This window comes from Myodes glareolus, chromosome 11, assembly GCF_982192425.1.
Source record: "Myodes glareolus chromosome 11, mMyoGla1.1, whole genome shotgun sequence".
Classification (NCBI taxonomy): Eukaryota; Metazoa; Chordata; class Mammalia; order Rodentia; family Cricetidae; genus Myodes; species Myodes glareolus.
Genome location: NC_142036.1, coordinates 25811816 through 25829179, shown reverse-complemented (window position 1 = coordinate 25829179; position 17364 = coordinate 25811816). Strand labels below are relative to the sequence as shown.

General features: G+C 38.9%; 1 protein-coding gene across 3 annotated transcripts in view; it reads left to right on the top strand.

Annotated features, from left to right (window-relative positions):
* Positions 1-17364, top strand: part of Catsperb (catsper channel auxiliary subunit beta) — a 199454-nt gene that overhangs the window by 40600 nt on the left and 141490 nt on the right. For all 3 annotated transcript variants that reach the window (XM_087911568.1, XM_087911569.1, XM_087911570.1), the window contains one exon: positions 12549-12644. In XM_087911568.1, coding sequence (XP_087767694.1) covers positions 12549-12644 — 96 coding nt within the window. The remainder of the gene's footprint in view (positions 1-12548; positions 12645-17364) is intronic.

Here is a 17364-nt window from a genome sequence, read left to right as displayed (position 1 = left end):
GTCCTCACAGATGAGGAGACCAGGAGTCCTGAATTCCCCAGCAGGTGATTTGGGAAAATGCAAGCTCAGTCAAGCCCCCACTCTAGCTCTACAAGGCTGACAATCCTCTGCACCTACTCTCACCTTGGTTTATTGATATGAGATTTTAGTCTAGGAAATTAACTGTCTGTTTCTTAACCCCGAGCGATAACAAGAAAAAGCTTTGGAGAAAGGTAATCCTTTTTACATGGATGGTATGGGGACAAACATCACTGTTTGACATGGGCGGCTGGACATTTTCAGGCCCCAGATTTTGTAGGATATAACCATAATTTCCCCTTTTTCTAACTGCTTAGTGTAGCAGAGAAGTTTCTGTTCTGCCTGGTCCTCCAGCTGTTTAGTCCCAAAGAAACACACAGAGGCTTTTTATTAATCATAAGCAGTTTGGTCAATTAGCTCAGGTTTATTATTAACTAACTGTTACAACTTAAATTAGCCCATAATTCTTGTCTATATTTAGGCACTTGGCTTGGTATCTTTTCTCAGTAAGGACGTCTCATTTCTCTGTGATTCCTCTGTGTCTGACTGGTGACTCCATCGCTCCCTTTTCTCTTTTTCAGAATTCTCCTAGTCTGGTTGTCCTGTCTATACCTCCTGCCTGGCTACTGGTCAATCAACATTTTTTTGTTTTGTTTTTCGAGAGAGGGCCAATTAGCATTTTATAAACAAATATGAGTGAAAACTCCTTACAGTATACAAGAGCATTATCCCACAACAGCTTAGGATGATAAGTGAATTATTAGATATGAAAGATCCCTTCTAGCCAGTTAACATTGGTGAAAATGCTAAAGTGGACAGGCTCCCTTGTTTTCTTTTACAGTTTACACCAGTCGCCATGGCTACCCTCATGTGTTCCCAGGTTCCACAGCTTCTGCAGGCCAAGAGAGTGCCCATTACTACATCCCCCTCCCTTCTTTTACATATATCATCACCAACCTCTAGTCTAACTAATCACACTTAGGAGTGTAGCACACAAACTCCCCTTTCTTCCCTTCTTAGAATTTAATGCTCTCTAAATAAACTTTTTTGCCTCTGAGTGTTGCCCAAGGTTTTTTCCCCCCAGCCATGCCTCCCTGGAGCCATAAAGTAAGCTGACAGTGTTGCTTATATTATATATAATTCAGGCAAATGTAAAATAATATAGTTCCCTATGGCTTTTCAAACTTTCTTGGTGTTATACCTCCTCTTACCTTCTTCCTATCCATATTCTCCAGTAGAAAAAATATCTCATTTTTTTCTATTTTAACTTTATATTATTCAATCATTTGCTTATTTTTTCAGAGACATGATATTTCTATGTAGCCCTGGCTGCCCTGGAACTTACAGAGATCTACCTTCACTGCCTTCTAAGGGCTAGAATTAAAAGCGAACCCTACCACACTCAGCTAAGAAATTTTAGTTTGTAGAAACTAAATGACCAAAGTACAGCCGTGTTTCAGAAGGGAAGTATAAGTAAGAAATGAACATCATCAAGAACTCAGGGAATACTGTCACCCTGTCTCGCTTAAGTTTTGAAGTTCTCTAGAATTTATTTTCTTTCTCTGAAGACTGACTTTCTAGAGCTAACTTAGTAGTTTTGAATCTTTATATTTTTTTCCCAGATGTCAGCCCAATTCCAGATTCCCAGGAGACTATCATCAGTTCTCACTGTTGGTCTGACATTTACTTGCATGCCAATAAAAGAAGCAGGCAAAGGAACACTGGGAGTGTGGGCTTGGATGTGTGCAGCCAACATTTCTAGCTATGGGGTAATAGTGTGACCTACTGAATGAGGGGGGTGAGGATAGGACAGAAGTGACAGATAAGAAAAGGTCAATGGTGAAGACAGAAGCTGCAGCTGTGAGAGATGACATGGACTATAGCACTGTCTCCACCCTTTATTCATCTACTAAAAATTGAATCTGTGTAAAGTGGTTTCCACACAAGCATGAGGAGCTGTGGTCAGATCCCCAGGAGTTATGGAAAGCTCTACTTTGTAGTGTGTACCTGTAATCATGTGTTTCAATGGAGAGATGGAGGTAGAAATGGGAGAATCCTTTTCTTCTCTGCCCTACAAAATATCAAAATATGCCCTGCTTGAAGCAAGGTGGTAGTCAAAGATTGATACCCGAGGCTATTCTCATACAGCCATACTATGTGGACCTGCATGCCTGAACTAATGGAGATTTTTTTCTAATGTTTTGTGAGTCATTTTTTTTTCAAAAAGCTCATTAAAATTTCAACTCTTTAAATTGTACTTTATTAGTCTAAAGTAAAATATCATTACTATAGGCACAATTTTGACAATTAATTCTTCTATCATGTATCCATAGCTTACTTAGGACATGCTGACAGGAGTAATACAAAATCTGAAAGTAGATTTAATTTGTGCATTTCCCTAATATCTAAGTACTTTGAACATTTTAAAGCATTTCTCAATTTATTGTGTTTCCTCTTTTAAGAACTCAGATTTTCTATTGTTACAGACCATTTACACTTAGTATAATTGTTTATTTGATTCTTTTGAAATTTACCATCTTGCAAATGGAACAAAGTTTTATTTACCTGTTAGTTACCTTCAGGTTTTGCTATTTTTTCCATCTTCATTTTATGTTAATTACTTTGTGATTTCATTTTACCACTACTATAGTGACATTATGTCTTACATTTTTCAGTATTTAACTATATATTTTAACTAATTGCCACCTACTCTTTTACAATATATTTCAGGGATTTTATCCTTAGTGGAACATTAGCTCTTATTTTTTTTTATTTTATCTTGAAACTGGATCTAACTGTAGTTCCGACTGGTGTGGAATTTGGCTTCGAAGACTCAGAGATCTTCAGTTCGATTCCATTGGTCAACCTGTCTGTTTCTATGCCAATATCAAGCTGTTTTCATTACTGTAGATCTATAATAGAGCTTGATGTCTGAGCTGTTGATGCCTCTGGAAGTTTCTTTATTGTTTTGGCTATCCTCGGGTTTTTATTTTTCCATATGAAGTTGAGTATTGTTCTTCCAAGGTTTGTGAAAAAACCTTGTGTTGTGATTTTGATGGGGATTACATTGAATCTATAGATTGTGTTTGGTAGGATTGCCATTTTTTATTATGTTGATCCTATCTATCCAAGAGCATGGGAGATCTTTCCATTTTCTGGTATCTTCTTCAATTTCTTTCTTCAAAGACTTAAAGTTCTTGTTGAACAGGTCTTTCATTTCTTTGGTTAGTATTATACCAAGATATTTTATGTTATTTGTGGCTATTTTGACGAGTGATGTTTCTCTGATTTTTTTCTCAGCCCATTTTTCATTTGGATATAGGAGGACTGCTGTGTTGCAAGGAAGGGGCCTGCTTGTTTGTCCTGGCTGCCCGGCTAGCTTACACCTGAAATAACCACACAGAAACTGTATTAATTAAATTACTGCTTGGTCCATTAGCTCTAACTTCTTATTGGCTAACTCTTACATATTAATTTAACCCATTTCTATTAATCTGTGTATCGTCAAATGGCAGTGGGCTACCGGGTAAAATTTGGCATTTCTGTCTCTGGCAGCTCCATGGTGTCTCTCCCCAACTCTGTTTTTCTTCCTCCCAGCATTTAGTTCTGTCTCTCCTGCCTACTTAAGTTCTGCCCTATCAGGACAAAGCAGTTTCTTTCTTTCTTTCTTTCTTTCTTTCTTTCTTTCTTTCTTTCTTTCTTTCTTTCTTTCTTTCTTTCTTTATTTTTCAAAGTTTATTTAAATACAAAAGTCTCCATTTCTGCCCCTCCTCCCAACACCCTCCCACTCCTCCCACTCCTTCCCCTCCTCCCTCTCCATCCCCAATAACAGTCAGGGTCTCCCGCCCGGTGGGTAGTTCAAGCTCCTCCCCCCTCCCTCCAGGTCCAGGAAGGTGAGCATCCAAACAGACTGAATCCCAAAAATCCAGTATATGCAGAGGAAACAAGTCGCAGTGTCATTGTCAATGGCTTTTCAGGAAGACTCCGGGCCCACCACATTCAGAGAATCCGGCCTCATTCAGAGAATCTGGCTGGATTACATGCTTGTTCAATCCCAGACAACTGGCCTTGGTGAACTCTCATTAGATCAGTCCCCTTGTATCAGTGGGTGATCGCACCCCTCGTGGGAGTGATTTCCTTTTTCATGTTCTTCCTCCTTCTGCTCCTCGTTTGGACCTTTGGGGACTCAGTCCGGTGCTCCAATGTGGGTCTCCATCTGTATCGCCATCCCTTGTCGAATGAAGGTTCCCTCTGATCTTGCCTTCCTTGCTCATGTTTTCTTTCCTTCTGCTTCTCGTTTGGACCCCTCCATTGTATCTTCCGGCAGTTTCTTTATTAACCAATGAAAGCAGCACAAAGACAGAAGGATCTCCTACATCATTTCCCCTTTTCTACTTAAACAAAAAAGAAGGCTTTAATTTTAACCTAGTAAAATTACATATAACAAAACAGTTATCAAGCAAGAATTACAGTTACAACATTTATATCTACTTTATCTTTTATCATAACTAAGGAAAACTATAACTATAAATATAAATTCCTCAACTCCACCAAAGACCCCAGAAGGATATAATATTACCTAAGTAAACAGAAGTGCATTGCAAACAACTTCCAAAATTCTAAAATTGACAGAGACATCTCACTGCCTGGACAGTCACCCAAAGATCTTCTGTACCATTGGGGCATCCATCTTCAGCCTACAGGCCCATGGTATCTAGCAGACTTTTCCATGAAGCAGGAAAGTTCAAAGCCAGTTCAGTCACTTTCTTCTGTATCCTGCAGAATGTCTCACAGACTCTTTCATGAAGCAGGAACCCTGAAGGATCATCTCACCTTTAGGCAAGTTCAGCAGGCATTTCTCTGCAGGTCATGCATGTCCAGTGAAGCAGTCCAGGCAAGAGCAGTTTCTTGCCTAAATGCTAAAGAGCTTCTTCAGTTTCAGGGAATTGGAACCCTACCTCTGGCAAAACAAAGCATGAGATGGGTTGAATGTATAGAGTCAGAGGGACCAATAGGAAATCTAAGGCCATATATAGCCATTGCAGTGAATTTGTTTGGTCATGACCTATTGCAGCAATGGAATACCCAGATTAATATTCCTGTAGCCCATAAAACTTATGTTTCTGAGGAAAATATTAGAAGATATTACAGATGATGGACACCAGCCATTCATGCTGTACAAGAACACAAAGCAATTGATAAACCTTCAGAGGTACCAACAGCTCTACCTTTAAAATGGTTAACTGAAAAACCAATATGTGTTAAGCAGTGGCTTCTAGCTGAGGAAAAGTTACAGGCTTTAGAACAGCTGGTATAAGAGCAACTAGATGCTTGACATATAGAAGAATCTACCAGCCCTTGGAATTCTCCTGTATTTGTTGTTAAGAAGAAATCTGGAAAATGGAGAATGGTGACAGATCTAAGGGCTATCAACAAGGTTATTAAACCTATGGGCCCTCTACAATCTGGAATTCCTCTGCCTTCACTGTTACCAAAGGGATGACCTCTCATAATTATTGATTTAAAGGATTGTTTCTTCACAATACCTTTACAAAAAAAGGATAGAGAAAGTTTGCCTTCACAGTGCCTACTTATAATAATTCTCAGCCTACTAGAAGATATCAATGGACTATCCTCCTACAGGGAATGCTCAATATCCCTACCCTGTGCCAATACTTTGTCAGCCGGCCATTGGAAATATGTAAGCAATTTCTGAGGTCTATAATCTACCACTACATGGATGACATTTTGTTATCTGATTCAAATACAGACACTTTAGAAAGGATGTTAAAAAAGTAAAGAAAGTCTTGCCTAAATGGGGATTACAAATTACTCCTGAAAAGATTCAAAGAGGAGATTCTGTTAATTACCTAGGTTACAGAAAATTAGAACACAACAGGCACAAATTAGGAGAGACTGGTTGCAGACTCTTAATGACTTTCAAAGATTATTGGGTGACATTTCCAGTCTACAACTGGCTGTTGGGATAACCTGATCTAATAACTTATTTAAACAAAACCTTAGGTGGTGATAAAGACTTGAATAGTCCCAGAGAATTAACAGCTGAAGCAGAAAAGGAACTGTCAGTGGTTGAGAACAAAATTACTGGAGGCACATGTGGATAGGATGAATCCAATTCTTAATTATATTCTAGTCATATTGGCTTCCAATTTCTCCTAGAGGAATTTTAATGCAGAGGGACGATATTATCTTACAATGGATCTTTTTACCACATAAACCAGGTAAAAAATTAAAAACTTAAGTGGAGAAAGTCTCTGAATTAATTATAAAAGGTAAATTGAGACTTTGTCAATTAGACAAAGTGGAGATTATAGTGTCTTTTACTGCTGATGAAATAAAAAGTTATGGGAAGACAATGAACCCTGGCAAAGAGCTTGTGTTAATTTTTTGGGAGAAATTAATAGCAATTATCCAAAAAGAAATAGACTTAATCTTATAAAGAGAACTTCTTGGTTTCTTCCCCGAATTGTACATGATGCACCAATAACAGGAGCCCATACATTTTATACTGATGCAATAAAACAGGGAAGGCAGGTTACAAATCAGAAGAATTAAGTAAGGTGGAACAAAGCCCTTTTAATTCTGTTCAGAAGGCAGAATTATATGCTATTCTTATGGTACTAAGAAATTTTAAAGAACCTTTCAATATAGTTACTGATTTACAATATGCAGAAAGAGTTGTCTTACATAGTGAAGCTTCTGAATTTACACCAGATGATATGGAATTGACTTCATTGTTCACCCAGGTGCAAGACATAATCAGGAATAGGCTTTGTCCTATATACATAACACACATCAGATACCATATGGGTCTGCCAGGTCCTCTAGCACAAGGTAATGCAGAAATTGATCAATTATTGATTGGAAGTATGTTGCAGGTCTCTGAATTTCATAAAAACATCATGTCAATAGCAAAGGTTTAAAGAAAGAGGTTTCTATTACCTGGCAACAAGCTAAGGAGATTATAAAGAGGTGTGCTACTTGTTCTTTCTATAATCAAACACCATTGCCTGCAGGGAGTAACCCTAAGGGTACTCAGAGGAATGAAATCTAGCAAATTATGTGTTCCACTTTACAGAATTTGAAAACTTAAAATATATACACCACACCATAGACACATATTCAGGTTTTCAATGGGCAACTGCCTTGAGCTCAGAAAAGACTGATTCAGTAATCACACATTTATTAGAAGTTATGGCCATCATGGGCATTCCTGCAAGTAGGTCAAATTATCATACAGGCCCTGTTACCAGTGTTAGTAATCCCCAAAGTATGCCAATCCATTCAGCCATTACAGGTATGCAGAAGACCTAAGTCAGCCCCCTACAGGATCCCTGTTTTCTATGAACCCCCATGACAGTGGGAAGCAATTCTAGAAGACGACACCCCCCCATCCCAAAAAAGTTTGTCCATAGGGTTGGGAACACTGTTTAGGGGTTGTTGATTATTAGTTGTACTAGATAGAGGGTTGTAGAAGGAATGGCGGGCTGCGCTCCTGCCGCCCGCCTGCCTAGCTTTACCCGAAATAATTACACGGAAACTGTATTCATTTAAACACTGCCTGGCCCATTATCTGTAGCATCTTATTGTCTAATTTTCACATCCTGCTTTAACCCATATTTAGTAATCTGTGTAGCACCACAAGGTGGTAGCTTACTGGGAAAGATCCAAACCTGCATCTGTCTCAGAGAGGAGAGTCATGGCGACTGCCTCACTGCCTTCTTCCTCCCAGCATTCTGTTCTGTCTTCCCCGCCTACCTATATTCTGACCCATGAGGCCAAGCAGTTTTCTTTATTAATTAACCAATGAGAGTAACACATAGACCGATGACCCTCCTCCATCAGAGGGTTGGGGTGAAAACTATGTTTGTTCAAGAAAAGGGGGGATAGTAATAATGGGTAATAGAGTGCACACTTGTGAGCTATTATTTATGGATAATTTACATTGGTATACTGTTTGTACATTGATACAAGTTCAAATTATATTTGTTACTTTCGTTTACATTATTTGTACACCTATACAAAGTTATTTTGTCAGATTGTATGTATGCATGTTTCTACCTCAGTTTAGGACATTTTGTATATTTATGCAAAGTTGTTTTAGGGTATATTTTCATATTGCATTATATATTATTCCTACCTCTGATCAAGATACAGGTATTAATTATTATAGGTCAATAGTTGTTCATGTTTGTTGTACATATAGTCAGATCAATTAGGTTCTTTAGATATATAGAGATTGTATTCTGTCTAGATAGGTATTCTTCAACCACTTCAAGGATCTGTGGAATATGGCATTTAAATAATTTAGAGTTCTGTTGACATGAGACATGATTGCTTCTGAGAGCACCAATCTATTCCCAAGAGAATGTTGTACACTGAAGACACTCCACTTGGAACTTGTTTTCTTCTTGGCAAAACTGGTCTTTGGGCAAGGAACTGACAATGCCTCAACCACTGATAAGTTACATAGTATCTGGAAATGAATAAGCAGGACTATCAAATCTTGCCAAGACAGGGTAAAATGGTTTTGAAAAATTTCCTGCCTCTGAAAATGGTCAGTCAGTTACACTAGGCCTTAGCCAAAGTTGGTTGCTTCAATGTTGCAAAACAAGATTTTGGGTGATTGCTCAGGTAGTTAATTGTCTCCATCATATATTGTTTGCATTGGAAGCTACTTGACTGTACTTCCTGCCTGCTCAAGTAATATTATCTCCCTTCTTAGGCCTTTGATGGGGTTGAAGATTAGATAGTTGTAGTTACTATACTCTTATGATCTAGCCAAGTCATTTCCTATAAAAGACTTAGACTCCATAGGAAAGAATGTTTATTAAAACATTTAGCATATGTTCCTTGCTTAATATTGTTTATACTGGTTGTAATTCTAATTATACTTGATATCTGTTCCTGGTTCCTAATTTTGTATTGAGTTTGGAACTCTCTTATTTAAACAAAAAGGGGAAGTGTTGTGGGAGCACATTCTGCTCCTTCAGCCAATAGCCTTTAAGATACCAGCCCACTTGGGAGTAGTCTCTTATAGTTTAAAAAGCAGCAGGAACCATGCACCTGCTCTCTTGCTTCTGGTTCCCGTTCTGGCTGTAGACTCTGTTTCCTGTTTGCACTCAGAGGACTGTTGTTTTGGACGGTGATCTGTAATTTTTCCCCTTAAATAAATAACTCTTTTATAATCAATAATTCTGAACTGGTGTGGGATGGTTTTATGTCATCACTTCTTTTGAGTTGACCTTGTATCTTGCCACATCACTGAAGGATTTTTCAGCTGTAGGAGTTCCCTCATAGAGTTTTTAGGGTCATTTATGTACACTATCATATTATTTGCAAATAGTGAAAGTTTGACTTCTTCCTTTCCAATTTGAATCCCCTTGAACTCCTTCTGTTGTCTTAGCCAGAACTTCAAGAATTGTGCTTAATAGATACAGAGAGAATGGACTGCCTTGTTTTATTCCTGATTTTAGTGGTGTCATTTTGAGTTTCTCTCCATTAATTTGTTGGTGATTTCGGCTTATTGTATATTGCTTTTATTATGTTTAGATATGTACCTTGTATCCCTGATCTCTCCAAGACCTTTATCATGAAGGGGTGTTGAATTTTGTTGAATGCCTTTGCAACATCTAATGAGATGATCATACGATTTTGCAGCATCTAATGAGATGATCAATATGATGTGATGTAGGTGGGCCTTCTGTTATGTGTTATTTTCATTGGTTAATAAAGAGACTGCCTTGGCCCTCTGATAGGACAGAAAATTAGGTAGGTGGAGTAAAAAGAACAGAATGCTGAGAAGAGGGCAATGAGGCAGACGCCATGGAGCCAGCCACCAGGTCAGATATGCTGAATCTTTCCCGGTAAGCCACCACCTCGTGGTGCTACACAGATTATTAGAAATGGGTTAGTCAAGATGTGAGATTTAGTCAGTAACTAACTCTCTACAGATAATGGACCAGGTAATGGGCCAGCCAGTGTTTAAATGAATATAATTTGTGTGTTGTTATTTCTGGGGTTAAGCTAGCCGTGCGGGAGCCAGGTGGGACGAAAAGCAGGCCTGCCCGCAGTTCTTTGCTACAGCATACAGTTTCCGTGTAATTATTTCGGGTGTAAACTAGCCAGGTGGGCAGCGGGAAGTGGCCCGCCATTCCTTCTACAATGGTGGATCACATTAATATATTTTTGTATGTTGAACCATCCCTGCATCTCTGGGATGGAGCTGACTTGATCATGGTGGATGGTTTTTTTTGATGTGTTCTTGGCTTTGGTTTGTCAGTATTTTATTGAGTATTTTTGCATCTATGTTCTTGAGTGAGATTGGTCTGTAGTTCTCTTTCTCGGTTGACTCTTTGTGTGGTTTCTGTATCATGGAAATTGTATCCTCATAAAAAGAGTTTGACAATTTACTTCTGTTTCTATTATGTGGAACACTTTGAAGAGTATAGATATTAGCTCTTCTTTGATGTTCTTGTAGAATTCTGTACTGGAACCATATGGCCCTGTTTTTTATTATTATTATTTTTTAGTTTTAGTTTTTTGTTATAAGGCTTTTGATAACTGCTTCTATTTCCTTAGGGGTTATAGGTCTATTTAAATTGTTCACCTGGTCTTGATTTAATTTTGGTATGTGGTACCTATCCAGAAAATTGTCCATTTCTTTTACATTTTAATATCAGGGATGGTGATGGTGTAAAATTTTACATTTTGCATTGTCTTTTACATTTTCCAATTTTGTCGAGTACAGGTTTTTGTAGTATGACCTAATGATTCTCTGGATTTCCTCAGTGTCTGTTGTTAGGTCCCCATTTTCATTTCTGATTTTGTTAATTTGGATGTTCTCTCTCTGCCTTTTGATTAGTTTGGATAGGGATTAATATATCTTGTTGATTTTCCCAAAGAACCAGCTCTTTGTTTTATTGATTCTTTGTATTGTTTTCTTTGTTTGTATTTTGTTTATTTCAGCCCTCAATTTGATTATTTCCTGTCATCTACTCCTCCTGGGTGAATCTGCTCCTTTTTGTTCTAGAGCTTTCAGGTGTGCTGTTAAGTCTCTAATGTGAGCTTTCTCCATTTTCTTTATGTAGGCACTTAATGCTATGAACTTTCCTCTTCGCACTGCTTTCATAGTGTCCCATAGGTTTGGATATATTGTGCCTTCGTTTTCATTGAATTCAAGGAAGTCTTTAATTTCTTTCTTTATTTCTTCCTTGGCCCAGGGTGGTTTAGTAGTTTTCTGTTAAATTTTATGAGTTTGTAGGCTTTCTGAGAGTAGTATTGTTGTTAAATTCTAACTTTAATCCATGGTTATCTGATAAGACACAGGGAGTTACTCCAATTTTTTGTATCTGTGGAGGTTTGCTTTGTTACCGAGTATGTCATCAATTTTAGAGAAGGTTCCATGAGAAGAAGGTATATTCTTTTGTGTTTGGGTAGAATGTTCTATAGATGTCTGCTAAGTCCATTTGAGTCATGTCATCTGTTAGTTGTCTTATTTCTTTGTTAATTTTCTGTCTGGTTGACTTGTCCATTGGCGAGAGTGGGGTGTTGAAGTCTCCTACAATCAGTGTGTGGGGTTTGATGTCTGATTTAAGTTTTGGTAATGTTTCTTTTACAAATGTTTTATGAGTATTTTGTCTATACATGTGAGTATTTTGTATTTGTCTACACATACGCATGTGCACCGTGTGTGTACAGCATTCACAGAGACCAGAAGAGGGTGTTTGAACCCTTGAACTGGAGTTACTGGTGGCTGTGGTGACCATGTGGTTGCTGAGAACTGAACCTGGATCCATTAGAAGAGCAGCAAGTGCTCTTAACCACTGAGTAATCTCTTCAGATCCCAGTATTCTAGTATTTGCTTGAGGATATTTTACCTTAAGGTTCATCAAGAGTGTTGATTTGAAGTTTTCTTTTTATGGTCTGCCCTTATCTGGTTTGGTATCAGGGTAATACAGACCTTTTAGAATGTCTTGAAGTGTTCCTGCTGCTTCATTTATGGGAACTAGTTTGATAAAAAATGTTAATTTTTTCTTACACACTTGATCAAATTCAGCAGTGCCACACTCAGGACCTGTATTTTTCTTTGACAGGCACTTTAAAATAATATTATACTGTTTCACAAAAGGGTTATGTTTTTTTTCTCACTATAGCTGTAGGAGAGAAATTAGGATCTAAGTTTATTGACATTAAGATCCATTGTTGTGGTAGTAGAATCATTTCATAATTCTTTTCCATTGTTTCATCAGAAAGTAAGTTTGCAGAAAACTATGTGATATTAGACACATAGATGTAGTCAAAATGATTGTAAAAGGAAAAGAAATCATTGTTGGTTGTGTTCTTATAACTTCCATTTCATCAACATGACATGTAAAAAGTTGTTTTTTTAAATATAAAAGATATAGCTTTAACAAACAGAAGGAAGGAAAACTTACAATACCAGGGTTCCAGCGATCTGAAAATGCAGGGAGCAAAAGGGCTAAAAAGTTGTTTATCTTTTATTTTAGACATAGCAGCTGTAGAAGAATGGACAATAAAGATCACAATGCATCAAGGATTAAACATTTATGAAACTGAAGGGACCCTACTGGATCTTGTCCGAGGTAAATATCAACTTATAAAGTAGCATGGAATTCACATACTCTTTGAACAAACTCTGATGACTACCAAACAGTGACAAATCCCAGATGGCCAGGACGACAGCCTGATGGCACAAACAAGAAACAAATACATGCACATATGTATATGTATATATAAGTGCATATATATGTATGGTTATATGCTGAAGCATAGAAAGCGATGGCATGGTTGGTGTCCCTTGAACTTAGAAAGGCTGGCAGGGATTGTGGAAAAAGTGCGGGCTTTTTACTAGCTGTAACAAAAAGACATCACCTGAGTGCGTTGAGTAGGAAGGTGGTACATTCTGATTTGGGATTTAGAAAAGGTCCCAGTGTTGGATGCTTGTCAGCCAGTGACCTATTCTGGGAAAAGGGTGACAGGAATGGGATAAAGGCCGCGGCTAACAGCTGTCGCATTACCACACCCAAGAGCTGCCTGTGATCCTCAGGCTGTGGTGCACGCCATGCAGAAGTTGAGCAGTAGCAGAACAAAGACTACAAATCCACGTTGTAAGTAAAGCAGATGGGATTCCTGATGGCCAGGGGAGAGGGAAGTGGGAGCATCAAGGATGAATCCTCCACTTCTGGAGCAATCAGGCAGGGTAGTGTCAGTTCCTGGAGACAGGAGGGATGGTACAAGGAAGTGGGAGGCAGGGAGAAAGGTGAGGGTGTGGTCCTAAGTCTATATTTACTACTAAACTCAAAAGAGATGTTTAAAAATCCTCTCTGGATTGCTTCATATCTAATACAGAGTGCAACAGATCCCGAGCCGTGCATCTAAATTCTGCATCGTACACATAAACCGTTTTTAATCACAGGTGAACAGTGACTTTCACGTTGGTCACCTTTCTCTCTCTTGGTTTGGTAGCACTAAGTCTCTCTGAAGGAGTGGAGACTCTGTAAGTGGCATTTGAGGGGGATTAGGGACTTTATAGGACAAACAGGGGAACTTTGGAAATGTAAGTTTCCATAGGCAAGTCAGTTCCCCTGCAGCTGAAAAATGATAATTACCAGCACAGGTCAGTGTGTTGATCTTAACAGAAGCTTACTGTTATGCTCAGATCGCAGGGTACCCCAAAAGACCACTCTGAAGACCGAATCCCATATGTAAAAGCAAAGAGCCTTTATTCAAGTTCAAACTTGGACTCTCCATGTGTCCAACACATTGACATGATAAGAGAACCTTGAGTTCAGTTGGGGTGGCTTTTTTCTTTTTAATCAAAGCAGAGGCTGGTGTGAGGTATTTCTAAGGTTCAGAAACCCTGATTGGCTGTCATTTGTGTAGGGGTGTCTTGGTGAAGGGGGATGGGTGTGTGTTGGGCTAAGAGATACCAGGTGATTCTATTGACAATAGTTGGAACATTAAAAATTTCTTTTGTAATATTATCTACTTTCCCCTTTGTTGGTCTGTTCTTGGGTGGTCTCAGTTTGTGGTCTTTCTTGGAACCGGGTATTGCCTTAGGTTAATCTGAAACTCAGGCCTCTATTGAGCCTGTCATGCTTGGGACCTACACTTACCAATGGTATTTATCAGCCAAATCAACTTTCCTGATCAATTTCTCAGCTCACCTGAGTCTTTTAGGTCACTAACAGTTTCTAGTTCTTATGACATCATAGAGCATCTGACCCCCAAGCAGCTTTTTGTTTTTTGAGAAAGTAATTTTATTAAATTATAAAAGTTTCCATTTCCGCCCCTCCTCCCAACACCCTCCCACTCCCCCCACTCCCTCTCCTCCTCCCTCTCCATCCCTAAGAGCAGTCAGGGTTTCCTGCCCTGTGGGAAGTTCAAGTTCCTCCCCCCCTCCCTCCAGGTCCAGGAAGGTGAGTGTCCAGACAGACTGGATCCGCAAAATCCAGTATATGCAGAGGAAACAAGTCCCAGTGTCATTGTCAATGGCTTTTCAGAAAGACTCCGGGCCAGCCACATTCAGAGAATCCGGCCACATTCAGAGAATCTGGTTGGATCAGCTTTTTCTTAAGGTCAGAGGCTCTGTCAATCCAGGACAAATCAAACTTCCTTGTTCAGTGAGGCTGATGGGAATGACCTGCAACCACGTTACAGTCCATGAAATCAGGTGCTTACCTGAAGCTTCTCTCAAGTCCTGAGCAACTTTCTGCTGAATGACTGTAGCTGACATTCTTTCTTTCTCCTTCTGACTGTAGCTAGACTACATAATAACCAAACAGGCAGAAACTGAAATGCTTTTCTTGCTTTAACAAAGTAGGTGAAAGAGGGAAGTTCCCCAAGGGATTTGGGTCTAGACACAGTCAATTTTCCTGAAAGTTTGAGGAGATTGAACTTCACTGTAGAATATAAACAGCTAAGTACTGATTAGCGAATGTCTACGTTGTTAGAAGTTCTTTGACTATTGTTTAAATCACACAGTAGTATTCTTTCAAACTGCCATGGACTACTTTGTACTTTTCTCTCTAATTTTTGCAAAAGAATAAAAATGTTTTCCCTTTGAAAATTTTATATAAGAAAGTTTTTTTAAACTTTTTTTTTTACTGTTTCTTTTCCATTGAAAAAAGAACATTCCTGTTTTTATATACAAAAATTTGACTCTAACTTCAACCTGTTTCATATCTGTTGTGGGAGCCTCTCATTCATATCCTGGCCACCCAGACTCCTGAAATAACCACACAGAAACTGTATTAATCAAATCACTGCTTGGCCTATTAGCTCTAGCTTCTTATTGGCTAGCTCTTATATCTTTGTTTAATCCATTTCCATTATTTTATATTTTACCATGAGACTTGTGGCATACTGGCAAGGTTCTGGCTGGCAGCTTACGTCTTTCTTCTTTGGGGGCTCCATGGCTTCTCCCTGACTCTGCCTTCTTTCTCCCAGCATTCAGTTTAGTTTTCCCTGCCTAGCTCTGTTCTGACCTACTATAGGTTCAAAGCAGTTTCTTTATTCATTAACCAATAAAAGCAACACATATACAGAAGGACTTCCCACATCACATTTCCATTTAGGTATTGTGAGTTTTAAACTTGTACTCCTTGTCTGACTAAGTCTTTCAACTGGGTCATTGCCAAGTGCAGTCTGGTGAGAAAGACTGCAGTCTCTCTCTTTAGTTCCAGTGATGCCCAGGGCTGCACTGAGGTCCAGAAGAGCTCACTCATCCTGGCATTTCACGAGTGATTCTCAGAGAGGAAGATAGGGTATGGAGAAGAGCAGGAGACTTCTGAGTCAGAGCTTAGCAAAAACGAAAGCATGAGAATTTTAAAAACCAACAAATTTTATGTAAAACCGTGATATACAGTTTTTGTTAGACTGAACTTCTACCTGTTCCCTAGAGACCTTAATTTCTGGTTTACTGGGGAGAACGTGTCGTTATCTACATATACTCTGGATTTACTTGCCTTTTTATTTACCCACTGCTGTTTTTGATGGGATTGGAATAGGACTAAAAGGAAATGTGGGGTTTTGAAGCAGAAGCAGATTCCTAAATTACAGATATCCCTGTCCATGTTCCAGCTCTTGTAATTCTAAGCACAGATCATGTGACCATGCTTGTCCATGTATGGCTAAAGTAATATCTCTCATCCTAAATGTTCTTCAGCAACTTCCAGAGTATTAGCAAGAGAATATCATTCTTTCTCCTTTGCATAATAAAAACTGACCCATTTTTAACTGCAGAAGAGTGAGATCATATTTACACCCATGTAAAAGGTTTATGTTTATGAGTGTTTTGCCAGTACACATGTCTGTGCATCAGGTGTGTGCCTGGTATCCTGGGAGGTCAGAAGAGTAGTGAATTTGCTGGAACTGGAGCTTCAGAAATATTCAGCAGCTCTGTGGGTGCTGGGAATCAAACCCAGTTCCCCTGAAAGATCAGCCAGTGGTTTTTCTTTTTTTTTGGTTTCTTAATTTTTTTGTTACTGATATTTTTTTCTCTGCTCCCCTCCTTGCATCTCCCCTCCCCCCTTCAACCCTCTCCCAAGGTCCCCATGTTCCCAACTTACTCAGGAGATCTTGTCTTTTTCTACTTTCTACTTCCCATGTAGATTAGATCTATGTAAGTCTCTCTTAGTGTCCTCATTGTTGTCTAAGTTTTCTGGGATTGTGGTTTGTAAGCTGGCTTTCTTTGCTGTATGTTTAAAAACCACCTATGAGTGAGTACATGTGATAATTGTCTTTCTGTGTCTGGGTTACCTCACTTAATATAATGCTTTCTAGCTCCATCCATTTTCCTGCAAAATTCAAGGTGTTGTTATGTTTTTTCTGCTGTGTAGTACTCTATTGTGTAAATGTACCACATTTTTCTTATCCACTCTTTGGTCGAGGGGCATTTAGGTTGTTTCCAGGATCTGGCTTTGACAAACAAAGCTGCTATGAATATAGTTGAGCACATGTCCTTGTGGCACGATTGAGCTTCCTTTGGATATATACCCAAAAGTGGTATGACTGGGTCTTGAGGAAGATTGTTTCCTAATTTTTTGAGAAATCACCACACTGACATCCAAAGGGGTTGTACCAGCTTGCATTCCCACCAGCAATGCAGAAGTGTTCCCTTTTCCCTACAACCTCTCCAAGCATAAGTTCATCTTGGACATTCTTTCGGGTGTAAGATGGAATCTCAGAGTTGTTTTGCTTTGCATTTCTCTGATGACTAAAGATGTTGAACATTTTCTTAAGTGTCTTTCAGCCATTTTAGATTCCTCTGTTGAGAGTTCTCTGTTTAGGTCTGTACTCCAT